At 44.9% G+C, this 16,301-nt stretch overlaps 1 protein-coding gene across 7 annotated transcripts in view; it reads left to right on the top strand.

The window, feature by feature from the left end:
* The window catches only part of KCNK10 (potassium two pore domain channel subfamily K member 10), a 134,766-nt gene that overhangs the window by 108,717 nt on the left and 9,748 nt on the right, over positions 1 to 16,301 (top strand). For 3 of the 7 annotated variants that reach the window (XM_019744470.3, XM_074327079.2, XM_019744456.3), the window contains exons 5-7: positions 1,475 to 1,661; positions 5,718 to 5,860; positions 7,808 to 14,859. In XM_019744470.3, coding sequence (XP_019600029.2) covers positions 1,475 to 1,661; positions 5,718 to 5,860; positions 7,808 to 8,431 — 954 coding nt within the window. In that variant the 3' untranslated portion in view covers positions 8,432 to 14,859. Of the gene's footprint in view, positions 1 to 1,474; positions 1,662 to 5,717; positions 5,861 to 7,807; positions 14,860 to 16,301 lie in introns of those variants that run through there. The other 4 variants (XR_012494571.2, XR_002138426.3, XR_012494570.2 and 1 more) reach the window with 4 other exon arrangements.

Below are 16,301 nucleotides of genomic sequence, written 5' to 3'. Positions count from 1 at the left end.
GGGAAACAGGGTGGCCTGTTGTTCATAGAGGTTAGGCTGGTTTCTTTTGTTAGGGGAAGACTCTGGCAACTTCGTTTGAAATGGTGAATAGCCTGTTGAGCAGCCTGAAAAGCTTTTTCCATCATTACTCCCTGGAGTGAGAATTAATCACATCAGAATTCTAATCTTGGCTCTGACTCTAATCAGCAGGGTCATTTTATGCAAGTCCTTTTAACCCCTTTTGGCTTCTGTTTTTGCATCTGTAAAAGGAGGTTTATGAATCCAAAGGTCTCTCTGCACTCTTAGGTTCTCTGCCTTCTAATTCACCGGGAGCCAATGACTAGAAAATAGATCACATGGTAAGGATTTCCTATATCGGTTGCCCTAAATTTGGTGTATTTTTGCAGAAAATCAATCTAGGCAATGTGAAGGGCCCACGCACTCTGGTGTCACAAGATATATTTACGATAGTACATGGTTTTGGTGGGGTTATGGGACTAGGGTCCCTGATGACAATCTCCAGTGCCACTTCTGGGAGCTCTGAGAAGATTTGAAGCAGTTTTTAGCTTACAGGCAATGCCAAGCTTGTCTTGAGTGCCTTGAAGGGGAATACCAATGATGCTTCCGGTCCAGCTTTGGCCTCTATTGGCATGATTCCTTTGCCCCAATATCAGTGTAACTCCCATTCTAAATACACTTCTACCTCTTCACTACTGACTCCTTTAGAAGCTGACATGAGCTGAAGCTTCTACTAACCTATTTTGGACAGTGGGCCTGTCATTCTGACTTGAACTCCTGTGCTGTCCCTTGCAGGTAATATAGCCAACACACGATGACCACAGCACCAGCTCAAACATGTGTGTGTAAAAGAAAAGTATGTTATAGATGTCCAACCTCAGCAAGGGAAAGGAGGGTAAAGAAGCACTTGCTTACAGCCTGCCACAAATGTGGTTGGGGGTGGCTATGTTTTTCTTTTCATCCAAACATTTTGGCCTGTCTCAGGTCAGCCATTTCCACCCCCCAGCATATCATTTTGACGCAAGGGAAACTAGGTGGAAATCCATCACCACCACTGCGGGAAGAGCTTCAGACAAGACCCTCCTAATGGAAGGTCAATAATACCACCTGAAAAATGGCAGGAAGCCCTTCTGGGGAAATCATTCTGTTTGCACTAGTGAGGATGATAGAATCAGCATTTGGGCTGCATCATGGAACCACGCAAAGGACAGTCAAGGCATGACCTAAGCAGGGTTTCTTGACCTGGGGTCCATGAACAGGCTTCATGGAGCCTGAGAACCACCCAGAACACCTAAAAACATCTGTATGTGCATGCTTTTAAGGAGAGGGTTCACAGCTTTCATCAGATTCTCACAAAGCTGCCCATGACCAAAGAGAGGTTAAAGGCACAGACATAATACATTTTCTTCTGTGCCTCTGTCTCTGGATCCAGGGTGATAAAGCTGATTTGCCCATCTTTCTTCTTTGCTATTCCTAGAAAAAGCAAGTGAGTCAGACCAAGATCCGGGTCATCTCAACCATCCTGTTCATCTTGGCCGGCTGCATTGTGTTTGTGACAATCCCCGCTGTCATTTTCAAATACATCGAGGGGTGGACGGCCTTGGAGTCCATTTACTTTGTGGTGGTCACTCTCACCACGGTGGGCTTTGGTGATTTTGTGGCAGGTAAGCGCCCTGGGCATCCCTGTCACTGGGGCCCCTGTGGGTGGGGGAAATATTCTGTTGGCAGCGCTTTCCCAAACCACGAGGAAAGATGCTGTGGGAGAAGCAAATGAAAAAAGCTCAGCATTCCCCCTGCTATGCACAGGCTCATTTCTAGCCCGTGGTCAGCAGTGGGCATCTGCCATGTGTGAGGAAAGCCAGCCTCTTCCTCCCCAAGACTTCTGTATTAAGTCTCCTTGAATCAACTGATAAAGACTATATTAGCAAGTGGCAAATATGAAACTCTGGAGAGATTAGCGTAGAGTTTAGCCTTCAGTGAGCTGCAGGTTAAGCTTCCTGATGCCACCAAGGTGAGGGCCATCGTCTTTGAAAGAGTTGTCCTGGGCATGTCCCGCCTCCAGATTTAGGGTTCAGTTGGCTACCAGGAGCTGAGAACTGCCCTCCCACCCCTGAGAGAATATAGTATAATGGATTCTGCATGAATGTATGTAAAAGCAACAGCCTACATTGTGCAAATAAATGCCAATGAGCTGGGTTGATGGAAGCAAAAGAAAACCACCATCACTTTCATTTAGGGTCAGGGAGTTGAAAATGAATGAGATCTGGATTCTTATGTGGATCACTTTCCCAGAGTGTGGTAGGAAGGCAGGAATAGAAGAAGGAGGCCACCCTTCTCTTTCTCAATGGGATAGCGCTGGGTCAGACAATTGATCCTTTTCTACTCCAAGAAGTGACCACCACCATCCTAAGTTCAGAATGTTTGGGTGGAGTAGGTGTGTCCTTGCCCAGTTCCTGGTTAAGCAGCATCCTGGGCATTTGCAGGCTGAGCTCTCAGGCCGACTGTCCCTCACTTGGTACATGATCCTGCTGTGCCTTGGTTTCTCCACGGAGAACAGTGCACATAAGTACAGGTCTGGTCCTGGGCATCTGGAAAGCAGGAAATTCTGGATCGGATGGTGGAAGCTCATCAGAATGTGTGGGTGCCTCCTTGTTAATTCTGTGATAAAGCTAACTGGAAGAGTGGTTTTATAGCTATTCCAACCGGGCAGATGAAAACTGATGTCCACTTTGTAGAAATACCAGCTTTTGTTTTTCTTTCTTTTTATCGACTAAGGACTAAGAATTGCAAAGTCAAAGTGATTAAAAATTATTTGCAAAAATCCTGGGGCCTGGGACCTCAAGTTTTCCTTTTGCACAGTGCTCAACCATTGAGCAGGGGTAACCATTGTCCCTCACTTTGAGGGGCAAGTCACCTGATGCCATCTGATTAGAGGCCTGAAGCTCTGGAGAGAAACCACAGAGAAACTGAGCAAAGTAAGATGAACGATTGTCCAGTTAATTCTTTAGCATCTTCCAGAGCTGGTCTGTGGGAAAACTCAGTGGAGCTTGGTGCTGTAATGACAGCTGGCGTTCAGAACTATTTCACAAATGTCTTTAAGTTCCCCCAAAGTGTCACTGGCACTAGGCTGTGTTTCAGAGTGCTCTGTGCTCACCCTGGGCTGTCCGGAGGACTGTTAGAGGACACTTGTGACGACCCCTGCCTGCTCTCTACCTGCCTGCTCAATTCAACCTGTTAATCTGGGCACAAATAGCACAGCCCTGGGAATAAGAGATTTAAAAATGATTTATGATTTTTGTTTATTCTTATTAGCCACCATGGACTGTAAGCACTTAGCACACACTTGCACTTGACCTTATCTTTACTTACCCAGTAAGGGCATGACCTCCGCAGTCACAGACAGGACACTATTTTAATTCCCTTCTTTATTGCTGATTACAGAGCCATATTTCCCTTGTCCTGAGGTCTCCACAGGCGTTTCTTATGATTCACAGTGCTGACTGTGATTACGGCCAGGCCCTTCTAAGCCCCAGCTTCTACAGCTCACATAGACCAGTCTGAAGAATGCGTGCCTTAAAAGATTGGGAGAGTGTCACAACCTTTGGGCAATACTCTGAGAGCGATAGAGAAAGATGCCCAATCATTTTAAAAGGTATATTGGCAAGAGTCGATGGTTGCTGTGATTTAACACAGTATCAGCTCTACTAGAAATATAATCAGGACCTCGATTACCACGCGGGATTAGGTGCTGGTTTATTTTGTAGCTGGCTTGCTTTAGGACAGCCAGGCAACATTCCAACATTTCACAACCTCGAGTGGGAGCACAGAGACCTCCGAATTCTGGGAAAGCAGCTGATACAGAAGACACAGGAGGGTGGTTATCGCTTTGTTCGCTAGCGCACTCTAGTGACAATCTTTGTGGGGTGATGGTGACTGGCTAAGGTAAATATTTACTCTCAGATAGCTCCAAGGAGAAAGCTGCAGTTTTCTAGTCTAGCGCAGAAACAAAATGAACCTCCGAAACCACTTAATGTTGCAGGAATTCCAAGGGTATATCCTAGAGAAAGCTGCAGGGGAGAGTTGTCTAAAAAGGAAAAGAAAAAAGGCAGCTAAACCACACCTGAGGGGCTGGCCACAGAGGCCTTTAGCAATGTTTGGAATTCTAATTTTAAGATAAGTCAGATAGAAAAAGTCAAGAACCATATGGTTTCACTGATGTGGGATACAAAACTGAAAGCAACAAACAAGTAAACAAACAAACAAAAATTGGTATATACAGACAACAGTATGAGGGTTACCAAAGGCGGGGGGGGCTGAAAAAGGATTAAGGGGGTCAAATATATGGTGATGGAATGAGAACTGACTTTGAGTGGTGAACACATAATGTAATATACAGATGATGTATTATAGAATTGTACAGTTGAAAACAATATAAGTTTATTAACCCCAATACATGTAATGTCGCCCCAGTAAGTGTAATAAGATTAAAAAAAAATAAAAGGCATACAATGAAAGAAAAAGAACAAAGACAAAAATCTTTTTTTCTTTATAAAAAATAAACAAGAAATGGCAGTAGCTGTTGAGACCTCATGGGGTGCATTGAAAAGTGGGCTCGGTTGCATAAAGAAGAGCCACAGGCCACAGTGCCTGCCCAGCTGCTTTGGGAGGTATTATTGATAACATAAGAGCTCAGTGTGGATTCGGTGGTGCTAGAGGAGGTTACCACCATTGCCCAGTGGGAAAGTCTAGTCATCACTCATATAATAGCATAATTACCACTACACTGCTAATGTTGGTTGTCTTAGAAAGGGCCACCTGCCTAGTGCATCGGGCAATGCCTCTCTCAGTGTGAACAACATCAATTATTTCCTGGAGCTTCCTCACTTCTTTAGGAGAGGGGGCTGGGCTTGGAACCTATTTTTCATGGCTAACTTTGGCAGTGCCTGTGGGAGAGCTAGAATAAATTAGGCTAATTATTTTGAATAAATGACTGGTCTTTTCAACTGAACAGCCAGTCGATGCAATCAGGCAACTAGCCAATTTTGTTTGATGGATTTTTCCTGTAATCCCTATTTATAACATAAAGGGATTGGACTAGCTGGCCTTGAAGTTCCCTTTTAGTTCTAGCATGGTAATTCTAATTACTCAGTCTAATTGATCCTTTGGATTAGCATCATGTAAACATCCCTCAGCATTAAATCACTATTACTGGATCAAAGTCTCAGGAATGACATTAAGTCTAATTTTACTTCCATACATCCACTCAGCTCTTGGTAAAGGCATGTGCACTAAGGAAGGCAGTAGTTCCATGAATTCAAACCATTTGGGAATATTTAATAATATTTTTATTAAATTGAAAGAAGTTTAAGAAAACAATTGACAACTGGACCTGACCTGTTGTCCTCCAGCTCGTCATTCATTGTCAAGCTCAGATTGAGAATAGTTGGATCAAGTGGGCCACGGACATATTTTTGTTACAGGTATGACAGTTAGTGGTCAAGAATCAAAGGAAGTTAAGCCATAAGTCATTTTCCCTTAGGAACATCACACATCTTTTCTTTGCCTTCCAACCCCTGTCACATCTTGTATACAGCAGGCTTAACAGTTAAGTGTTAGATGGTGGTGGGATGATGACATCTCTGCTGCATGGACCAGAATATGTTTGTTTTGCAAAGACCATATGCTAGATCCTGGTTAAAGTAACATTTGGTTGTTTTCAGGGGGAAATGCTGGCATCAATTACCGGGAGTGGTATAAGCCCCTAGTGTGGTTCTGGATCCTTGTTGGCCTTGCCTACTTTGCAGCTGTCCTCAGTATGATCGGAGATTGGCTACGGGTTCTGTCCAAAAAGACAAAAGAAGAGGTAGGACCCCTTCCAGATTCTGTGAATATTCTTGAGATCAGACGAGATCATGTCAAGAATTTCCTGTCTCTGTGCTATTGGCTAGAGCAATGCTCACTAAATGGAGGGCTTCTAAGGCTTCCTGGGTTTGAATCGTTACCTAAAAGCCAAGTTAGATCGAATAGCAGTTATTTTTGGATCTTTTTCTGGCAGGTGAGAAAATTTGGCAGGTGACTCCCTTACCAGCCAATGGATCCTGGAAAGGCTAGTAAACAAGAACTTATTTTTGAAAAGGAAAAGGAAAAGGAAACAAAAAGAAATAGCAGTTGTAGACTATGTTGAAGGAGGTGTGCAATTGCCCCTTATCAGTAAATACGTGGGGGAGGCTTAAAAAATTCATAACAAGCTTGAAAAAGCTGACCTGTCCTTCAGGTGTACAGGCCTTGTGGTCTGTATAGAAATGCAGTTGAATGCCACGAGTCCTTCCCCATTCTGTAGGAGACTGAAGTCACTGAATGGTGACCAATCACGCAGAAGTGCCTTTGAGGGGTTCCTTTCACCTGTATCCCCTTCTGGTTGTCTGGTCTGTACAAATAAGTATATCCCTGTGGCCAGGGGCATGCAATCTTTACTCCCTCATATAAATGTGCCCAGAAACCTACAAAAAGGCAAGAAAAGGAAGACATAAGAAGGAAAGGTAGATTTCGTGAGTTTTTTTTTTTTAAAAAAAGTCCATGTAGTTCTTCTAGAAAGAGAGGAAAAGAAATAAGAAAGGAGGCAGCAAGAGAAAGAGAAGGGAAGAGGTAAAGAAAGGAAAGGAGATAAAAACCAAGGAAATAAAAAGAGGGACAGCCTCTTTAAGGGCAACTGGTTACTTCCCAGACTATGGTCATTCTGTGCAGAAGGCCCCGGGAGAAAGTTGCCGAGTGGAGAAAGTTTCCTGGGCACAATGTTCCTTTTCCTGGCTTACAGAGACACTGGCAATGCAGTCTGCATCCAGTCTGATGCCCCAGATAGCTAACTGACCTGCCGAGAATCAGCTATAATGAAAGAGAGAGTAACAACATAAATAGTGACTTTCTTCAATGCAAAAATCTGAGTTGCTCATCTGTATAGGAAAGCACAGGACGGGTACTATTTGCCTGCTGAGTAAGAGCCCTGAAATTGGGTACTGCTGCTCCCGCAAAACCTCACTCTAAAGAAGCATGTTCTGTGGGCTTTGGCAGAACACGCCCCCTTTATGTGCCATGACCAGAGAAATTTGGTTACCAGGTGCCCTGGAAGGTCTTCTTAAACCAGGGCAAGCCTGACAGCACTTGACCATAGCATGGCTCAGGTACAGGGTGACCAACAGCCCCTATTGGCCCAGGACTGAGTGGGTTCCTAGGACACAGGACTTTGCCTTTTAAAATCAGGACAGTCCCAGGCTAACTGGGACAGGTTGGTCACCTACCCAGATAGAGGCACTGGAGGGACAGGGAAGGGCAAAGGACCTGCTGAACATGTGCTTTGTGCCCAGAACTGAGCTACACGCATGAGCTACATGCATGAGTTACATGCATGCTCAGTTCTGGGCACAAAGCATGTGTTCAGCAGGTCCTTTATCTCATATGACACTAAAAACTCTGGATGTGATCCCCCCCCCCCCCCATTATGTTGGAGGAATGAGGCCATACAATTAAAGTAGTGGACACATGACTGGATCGCCATCTCCAAATTTCAAGCTTCCGTTGGGTTCTCCAGCACGTGTCTCCCTGAGTCATCTGCTAACTTGAGATGCGTGTTTAGGCCACAGGACGGTCTATAGCAGAGGTACCATTTCACCCCTCCCCCTGGATGTGTGCTCCACCACCTCGGGCCTCCCAGCGAACCATCCTTCCCAGGGGGACCCTCCAGGGCTGTGGGTGCTGGGGGCTCTGGCACAGGGGAATTTCTCAGCGAGTTGTTGCTCTTCTGTCTCTCGGCTAGGTGGGGGAAATCAAGGCCCACGCGGCCGAGTGGAAGGCCAACGTGACGGCCGAGTTCCGGGAGACGCGGCGGCGGCTCAGCGTGGAGATCCACGACAAGCTGCAGCGGGCGGCCACCATCCGCAGCATGGAGCGCCGGCGCCTGGGCCTGGACCAGAGGGCCCACTCGCTGGACATGCTCTCCCCCGAGAAGCGCTCTGTCTTCGCCGCCCTGGACGCCGGCCGCTTCAAGGCCTCGTCCCAGGAGAGCATCAACAACCGGCCCAACAACCTGCGCCTGAAGGGCTCGGAGCAGCTGAACAAGCACGGGCAGGGGGCCTCCGAGGACAACATCATCAACAAGTTCGGGTCCACCTCCAGACTCACCAAGAGGAAAAACAAGGACATCAAAAAGACCTTGCCCGAGGATGTGCAGAAAATCTACAAGACTTTCCGGAATTACTCCCTGGATGAAGAGAAGAAGAAAGAGCAGGAGACGGAGAAGATGTGTAACTCGGACCACTCCAGCACGGCCATGTTGACTGACTGCATCCAGCCGCAGGCCGGTGTGGAGAACGGGATGGTCCCCACGGACACCAAAGACAGGGAACACGAGAACAACGCATTACTTGAAGACAGAAACTAAGTGTTGAGGACATTGGACTTGATGAAGCGTTGTGTGTTTTTTTTTTTTTTTTATATATACTCACCCTGAGACACGTGCCTTAAACAGATTTCTCGTTAGTCCGAAATTACATAGCATTGAAGAATATATTTCACTGTGCCATAAACGACTGAGAAAGCTCGCTCTGCCAAAAGGAATCAAAGAACAAGGACTCCACTTACCATTGGTCATGACATTGGTCATGGCCGCCAATGTCAAGCGCGCTTTGGTGGCAAGGCTGTCCCCCTGTGCAGCGCCGCCCAGCCATGGCACATAGAAAAGGGCAGCTATTCCTTAGACCAGCCTTCTGAAAGGAACAGGTGTGTCTTTTAGATGGAGTCTCATTTCCTGAACCTACCGTTAGTGATATATGCACACATGCACAAGGGGACCAGATTGCGGGTGAACTGGTACCTGTAACTAGGGTTAGAGTTGACATTTTTGGCATGTTGCTCTGAGCTTGAATTTTGATACAAACCATTCAGTGCATAGCTAGCCTTTCTAAGCTCCAAATGAATGTCCATGGGACCTGAGAGCACGTGGAATTTGTTGGAAGCAGACCAGAGCACACATATTAAAAGGTGCAATTGCTTTCCTCATTACAAAAGAAAAAATAATTGCAAACATCACACTGTGGATATCACCTTCACCAATGACAGAAGCCTACTGAATTTTGTCTTTCTCAAAAGGGTAGGTGGTCCAAACGAACTTGCAAGCATTGGTGAAAACTCAACCTCAACGGCTGCATGGTTACAAGCAAAAATCATGCATTTTCCTCAGTGGGTGCGTTGGTGAAAATAAACTGGTTTTGAAATGTTCATGTTCACTTTTCTAGTGGAACTTCAGTTATAACTTGTTTTTATAAGAGGGGGAAAATACCAAAACTATTGCCTTGCATGATGCCAGTGGCTTGCTGTTCTGTCTAGCTGATCCTAAATTTTTATAAAAATAGACATCTTGCATGTCTGAGACATACCAAGGAGGACCATGGCATCATTCCATCTCAGGGCTTTCTGTCCTTTTGGGTGTCTTAGGGTAGACATAGTTACAAGATCCAGTCTTGCTATCTCCAGACAAAAGGAAAACTAATCCCTCAACCAAACCCTTGTACGTACAAGAAGATTGAATTGTTTTCATTGCTTGCAGCTTAAGTGCCATTAATGCCATTTAAAAAATAATACTGAAAAGAAGTATTTAAAATATTTTACTTTTATGTTTGGGCATTCCTTTATTTTGAAAGCATTACTTCTCCTTGCTTGTTTCTTTACGTCATACCTGCTATTGGAACACCAACTGGAACACCAATGTGACTGATTGTTTCAAGGCAGACAATAACCGACACGTGGTAATTATGATTGCTCCGTGAGGTTAAAACATGAGTGAAGGAAAGTGGGGGAATGGCTAGTCATAAGATTTGAGAGGAAGTATTTAAATGGCTTTTTGTCAGAAATGGAAAAATACGAGCTAGGCCAATCATTCTGTGTATGCATCAGATATTTTCATAATTGGCTGGCCCCTGCACTGGTTCAGACTTAGCTATTTGGACCATACACTTAAGCATTTGGACCTGGCAGCCGCAGGAAATTGCTGGTTTTGGGCATCCCAGGCTCAATGCCACCTTTTGGGGATTTCACATGACTTAAGTCATAAGCGGAAAGATCACAGGACTAGCAGAAACTTCCAGAAACCCATCTAATGCTTTCCAACTTCCAGGGAAAATTATACCCATCACATCTTTGACCACTGGTACCATGCCAGACCTCTTCCTGCCCGTTTTCCAAAAATGAACAGCTCTCCCTTGATTGGAGCACAAACCACACCCCCCACACCCCCAACCTCTAGGCTCTGGTTAAAGTTCTGGCATTGCTTTTGAGGAAGGAGCCAAATAAGAATCAACTTTGATGAGGCCCTTCCTGCCTGTCCAAGGTAGGTTTGGGTTAACGCCTCCATGGGGCTGGAGCTGTGGCTCACTGGTAACATCCTGTGTCCACACAGCAATAAACAGACCCTGGAGAAGTGATGTCTGTGCAAGTGTGGGCAATGGCTCTTACTGTGGAAGTCATTCCAGCCTGAGAAAATGTGTTCGAAGCAATTGGTAGATAACTGGAGCTTGCTTATTCTGTCAAGTTAAAAGCTTCCTGATTAAACTGTCCATGGATCTCATTCACTGGGGTTTCCACCCTCTATTACTCAGTCCCTTCATTATAGTAGTGTGTTAAAATTCTAGACCCTATAGCCAAATCTGGCAGAGGCTTCCCTGTCATTTATCCAGTGGCTTCTGTGGGCCAGGCACTAGGTTAGGCACTTTATGGGCATTAGCTCACTGAAACCTCGCAGCAACACTCTGCGGGAAGTGTTTGCAAACCCCTTATGCAGAGGAGACACAGAGGCTCAGGGAAGCTAAGTAAGTAACTTACCCAATGGCACACAGCAAGAAAGTGGCAGAGCTGGTGTTCAAAACCTGGTTGACCAAAGTCTGCTTTCGACTTTGTTACAGCGTCCGTGTCATACACCCTTGTGTGTGTGTGTGTGTGTGTGTGTGTGTGTGTGTATGTTCGTGTGCATGTGTGTCTTTCGAGTTTCATGGACACAGCATACAGAGGTGGGCAGAAGATCTCTACTACCAAGAGGGTACAAGGTCTTTGTGTAAACATGGCTTACAGTGTTGACCTTGCCGAACTTCCTGTACATTATTTTAGTTTTGGTTTTGGTTTGGGGAAGGCTGCATGTGGCACCCTTTCTGTATTGTTAGAAATGCCCTTTGAAAGCACTCTTTTGCACTTTACTTGTTTACCTTGCAGGAACTCTGCATACAGCAGGAATAAAACAATTCAAAGCACTAAGCTGCACATTCCATCGTTTCCCCCAAAATAAGACCTAGCCGGACAATCAGCTCTAACGCGTCTTTTGGAGCAAAAATTAATATGCGTCTTTTGAAGCAAAAATTAATATAAGACCCGGTACTTACATTATATTATATTATATTATATTATATTATATTATATTATATTATATTATATTATATTATATTATATTATATTATATTTATTATATTATTATGTTAATATTATATTATGTTACTATTATATTATGTTATATTAAAGACCCAGTCTTATATTATAGTAAAATAAGACCGGGTCTTATATTAATTTTTGCTCCAAAAGACACATTAGAGCTGATTGTCTGGCTAGGTCTTATTTTGGGGAAACAGGGTACCAAATGGAACAGGTATTGGTGTGTGCATAGACGCTCCCCAAATGAGTTAATTCACATTAGTATGAAGGGGTCAGAGATAGCCCTTGACTGATAGTGGGGAAATGTCCAATGTGACCCACTCCCCAGGAACAGATGGGGCCCAGGCCCTGAGGCGTAAAATCAAAGAAGAGCCCTCCCTCTATGGAGATTGATCTATTAATATTGGGCAAAGAGTCTGACAAACTATAATCCCTAAAGGAGAAACTGAGGGAATAAGAAGGTTGGACACCTCGTTGGATGTACAAGCAAAGATGTGGGAGAGGCCAGTTGTTTTGGAGTTGCTCGAATGTTACTTTTTTTTTAAAGATTTTATTGGGGAAGGGGAGCAGGATTTTATTGGGGAACAGTGTGTACTTCCAGGACTTTTCTCCAGTCAAGTTGTTGTCCTTTCCATCTTAGTTATGGAGGGTGCCGTTCAGCTTCAAGTTGTTGTCCTTTCAGTCTTAGTTGTGGAGGGCGCAGCTCAGCTCCAGGTCCAGTTGCCGTTGTTAGTTGCAGGGGGCACAGCCCACCATCTGTTGCGGGAGTTTAACCGGCAACCTTGTGGTTGAGAGGACGCACTCCAACCGACTGAGCCATCTGGGAGCTCAGCTGCAGCACAGCTCAGCTCAGCTCAAGGTGCCGTGTTCTATCTTAGTTGCAGGAGGCGCTGCCCACCATCCCTTGTGAAGAATCGAACTGGCAACCTTATGGTTGAGGGGACGTGCTCCAACCGAGCCATCCAGGAGCTCAGCAGCAGCTCAGCTCAAGGTGCTGTGTTCAATCTTAGTTGCAGGAGGCGGAGCCCACCATCCCTTGCAGGACTTGAGGAGTTGAACCGGCAACCTTATGGTTGAGAGCCCACTTGCTCATGTGGGAATCGAACCAGCAGCCTTTGGGGTTAGGAGCACAGAGCTCCAACTGCCTGAGCCACTGGGCCGGCCCCAAATGTTACTTTTTAAAGATGGGCCAAATAGCATGTAGAAAACATGTGGATAAGGCAAATTCTAAATGCCCAACAGCGCAGCCCTGCCCTTCCAACCTGCACTCCCCACCCCACCATAAACCTGGAGTAGACGTGTTGATTCTGCACACGGAAAGAGTGCAAGCTCAGTCGCTTTAGTGGGCAGTGTCTTTTGCTTCACCTGGTAATTAGGTCCTGAAGTTTTGTTTCAAAACTGGTCTGGAGGTTTACTGGTGAGAGCCAAGGGACAGTTTGCAGAGACTCAGTCCTAACCCAATCATGACTCTAGGAATTGATCACTTTGGGGGTCGGGCCTTCATGTGTGTGTAGGTAGGGGTGTCCCTGACCTACAACCAGGGTGACTGGGACTATTTGTCTGTGCTCTACCAGTCCTAGTCTGTGATGTTGGGCACCTCTGTCCCCTTGCCTATATCTCTGTTACCTCCTCAGCCCATCAAAGGAGCTGAACACAGATAATTGTCAATGTCCCTTCCAGTTCTGCAGTTCTCTGACCAAACTTTCTGGTCTATGACTTAAACTTATTAAGAATGTTGTTAGCTGGATTTGTGAGTACTGACTAACGGGCCCACTCATTTCAGCCTGAGAGGAGAGCTTAGTGTCCTGCTCTTCGGGATTTGCTTTCTGGGTGATTGATGGAGGCCAGAAGTATTTGAGAGCCTGGTGTCTAAGTTAGGATTGTGCCCTGCGTAGGTTCACTCTGTCCTCCCTTACTGTCGCTCAGAGGACCCATGCCGTGCAGGCATTTTTTGCATGGTGTTAAGACTATTTAAAGAATTTTAAGCTGTTGCTACTTGAAAGTCAGTTGTAGTAAAGGTTCCCTTTGATGACTTCATGAATTTATATACTATGGACACCTCAGTCAGACACAAATGTACACACACACACGAACACATACATACACGAGAAATGGCTGCTTTGGGTTCTGTGAGGACTACTCCATATTAAGTCCTAGTTGAGCTAGACGTTAGCAAAATACCCCCTTGCCTCCCTCTGAGATGATGTAATTTCCTTGCTGAGTCAATGCCGCTCATCTATTTGTGTGCTTGGTTTGGGGACTTTGTGAGCATGGGGCCAGAATTTGGATAGGGCAGGTTTTCACTCACTGGCTTGGGTAGGAATGTAGACCACCTCGTGGGCACCATGGTTTCCAAACCATGGGAAAGGCATAGGCAAACAAACAAGCCTGCAGAGACTTTCTAAAGAAGAGAGAGAAAAAAGCCACTATTGCATTTCATGTCTGTTTTCTGCATCCCACTAATGTTTCAAGTGGGGTTTATTCTTTCTCACTGTTATGATGCAACTGTGGGCAAAGACAGTGGTTGTGTGAGCAGAGGGAGCTAGTTAACAATGGCCTTGAAAAATAAAAATGTTAACTCTCTGAAACAAAGGTGACTTTAATTTGGCATTGTGGATGCTGTTAATTATGCGTATGGAAACTTTGGAATAGCATGCCGATTCCAGGGCTGTAAAATAAAGCCCTGCCCTCTGCCCTCACACAACAAACCAGCTGCATTGTACTTCACCAACTTGCCCACAATCCATTTAAACCGTAATCCTCCCGTGGCAGCCCCTGAGTCTCATGAAGGGAAATGAGAGGTGTCTCTGACTTCACTGAACGTGATTATCATTTTCACAGGTGCCTAAGAGATTTGGAATCTACTTTGTGTTCTCGGTTAAGTGAAAAATCTCGAATAGTTCCCTGTGCATTAAAAAAAAAAAATCCTCGCGGAGACTTCCATTCCATCAATAAGAGCAGACCCATGCTGCAGAGAATGATTGGAAAACCTCTCCTTTGCCAGCAGGGAGCCAAGCTTGAAGGGAGAAGGTGCAGCGGTGCCTAGAAGAGATATGCAAACCAATCCACATGCAAACCAGCCTCAGGCCTCCTTCCCTGTCCCAGAGTCACAGGCAGGTGACCCAGTGACAATGACGACGATAAACCTATGTGTGGAGGTGTTTTACCTATTTTTCTCTCTGTAGGATTTCATGGTGCTTAAAAAAAAAGGCATTTTACAGAAAATAATGAGGGGTGGGGGGAGGAGGGAATTTCATAATATTCTTAGGAAAAGTACAAAAGCAAATTTGCTTGAAACATTTCAATAAACTGTGCTGCTATTGTCTTTATTTGATGATGTAATTTTTTTTTTCAATGATGGAGAAAATTGCAACAAAGACCTTCTGGAAGATCCAATCCAATGTCTCTCCTGTTTTCCTTTCTTTTGTGGGGCCGAGTGTGGTTTGTAGCGGCTGGAGTGAAATCCACGCTCAGGACTGCTGGTGCTGTGGGGACACTTCTTGCCTGGCAGGGCACTCACAGGCGTTCAGCAGGACAGAGCCTGTGGGAACTCACAGGCTTGCAGGTAGAGGAACCCACTGCAACCCAAGACGAGCATCGTAAATAACCCAGTGTTATTGCACACATACTTTTCACCTCCCCAGTTTGATCTGATTCTGATTGTATATGACGGGGGTTGTATATGACAGCATGATGTCACATTATCGACGTACCGTGATTCCCCGAAAATATGACCTAGCCAGACCATCAGCTCTAATGCGTCTTTTGGAGCAAAAATTAATAGAAGACCCAGTATTATATTATATTGATGTAGGTGATGTTTGATCTGCCGGCAGTTTCTGGGTGTGGGCCGGGATCGTGTCTCGTGAAGCCGAAGAATGGAAACACGAACCAGGGAGAGGCGAAAAGTTTTAAAAAGAGGATAGTTTATTAGAGGCAGGAGAAGAGGGTGCAGCTTCCGAGCGGGAGGGGGTCCCAAATGGGGGTTGCCCCATGACTGAGGCAAAAGGTCTTACTTTTATACCTTCCCTTGCCTGCTTGGGGAAGGGGAGCTGTTTGAAGAAGGGAAATTGTTTGAAGAAGGGAACTGGCACCTTCTAATGAAATTCGTCTACCAGGTTTGTTCTGCTTGCCCATCCTAAAGGAATTAGCAAAGTAACCCATTCTTTATCTATCAGATCTGCTCCATTTGTCAGGCCAAAATGAATTTTATGATTAATCTCAAGGCCTTGTTACATTATGTCCTGGAGCGAAGGAGTGATTTCAAAACCTGAAGTTTTAGGATATGGCTGTCTTTTGTTTATTCCACCATGGACCTCCCTGTCTACCTAGGGACATGCTAACTCTCCTGTATCTAATATATTACATTATATTATATTATATTATATTATATTATATTATATTATATTATATTATATTATATTATATTATATTATAGACCTGGTCTTATATTACAGTAAAATAAGACCAGGTCTTATATTAATTTTTGCTCCAAAAGATGCATTAGAGCTGATGGTCCGGCTAAGTCTTATTTTCAAGGAAACACGGTAGGTGAAATACTAAATTTGGGCAGTATGACAAGTCTGCCAATATAAAATGAACAACTCCTTGGTGCCTACATTTCAAGCCGTATTTGGTATTGCCTCTGTCATGTGTCCACCAGCCATGGGCTCGTAATAATGAGTGGTAGACAGAAAATACCTACCATTTTTGAGCACCTATTATGTACCAGGTACTGTGCTAGGCAGTTTGCAAACATGCCATTTAGTCTTCCAAATGAAGCAAGTTGGGTTTCTTCATTTTTGTAGATGAAAACTTGGAGGTCCAGACAGAAGAAG

The sequence above is a fragment of the Rhinolophus sinicus genome, chromosome 3 (assembly GCF_057876585.1).
Source record: "Rhinolophus sinicus isolate RSI-liver-muscle chromosome 3, RSI-T2T, whole genome shotgun sequence".
Taxonomy (NCBI): domain Eukaryota; kingdom Metazoa; phylum Chordata; class Mammalia; order Chiroptera; family Rhinolophidae; genus Rhinolophus; species Rhinolophus sinicus.
Note: the sequence above shows the minus strand (reverse complement) of the source record. Positions and strands in the feature narration are given on the sequence as shown.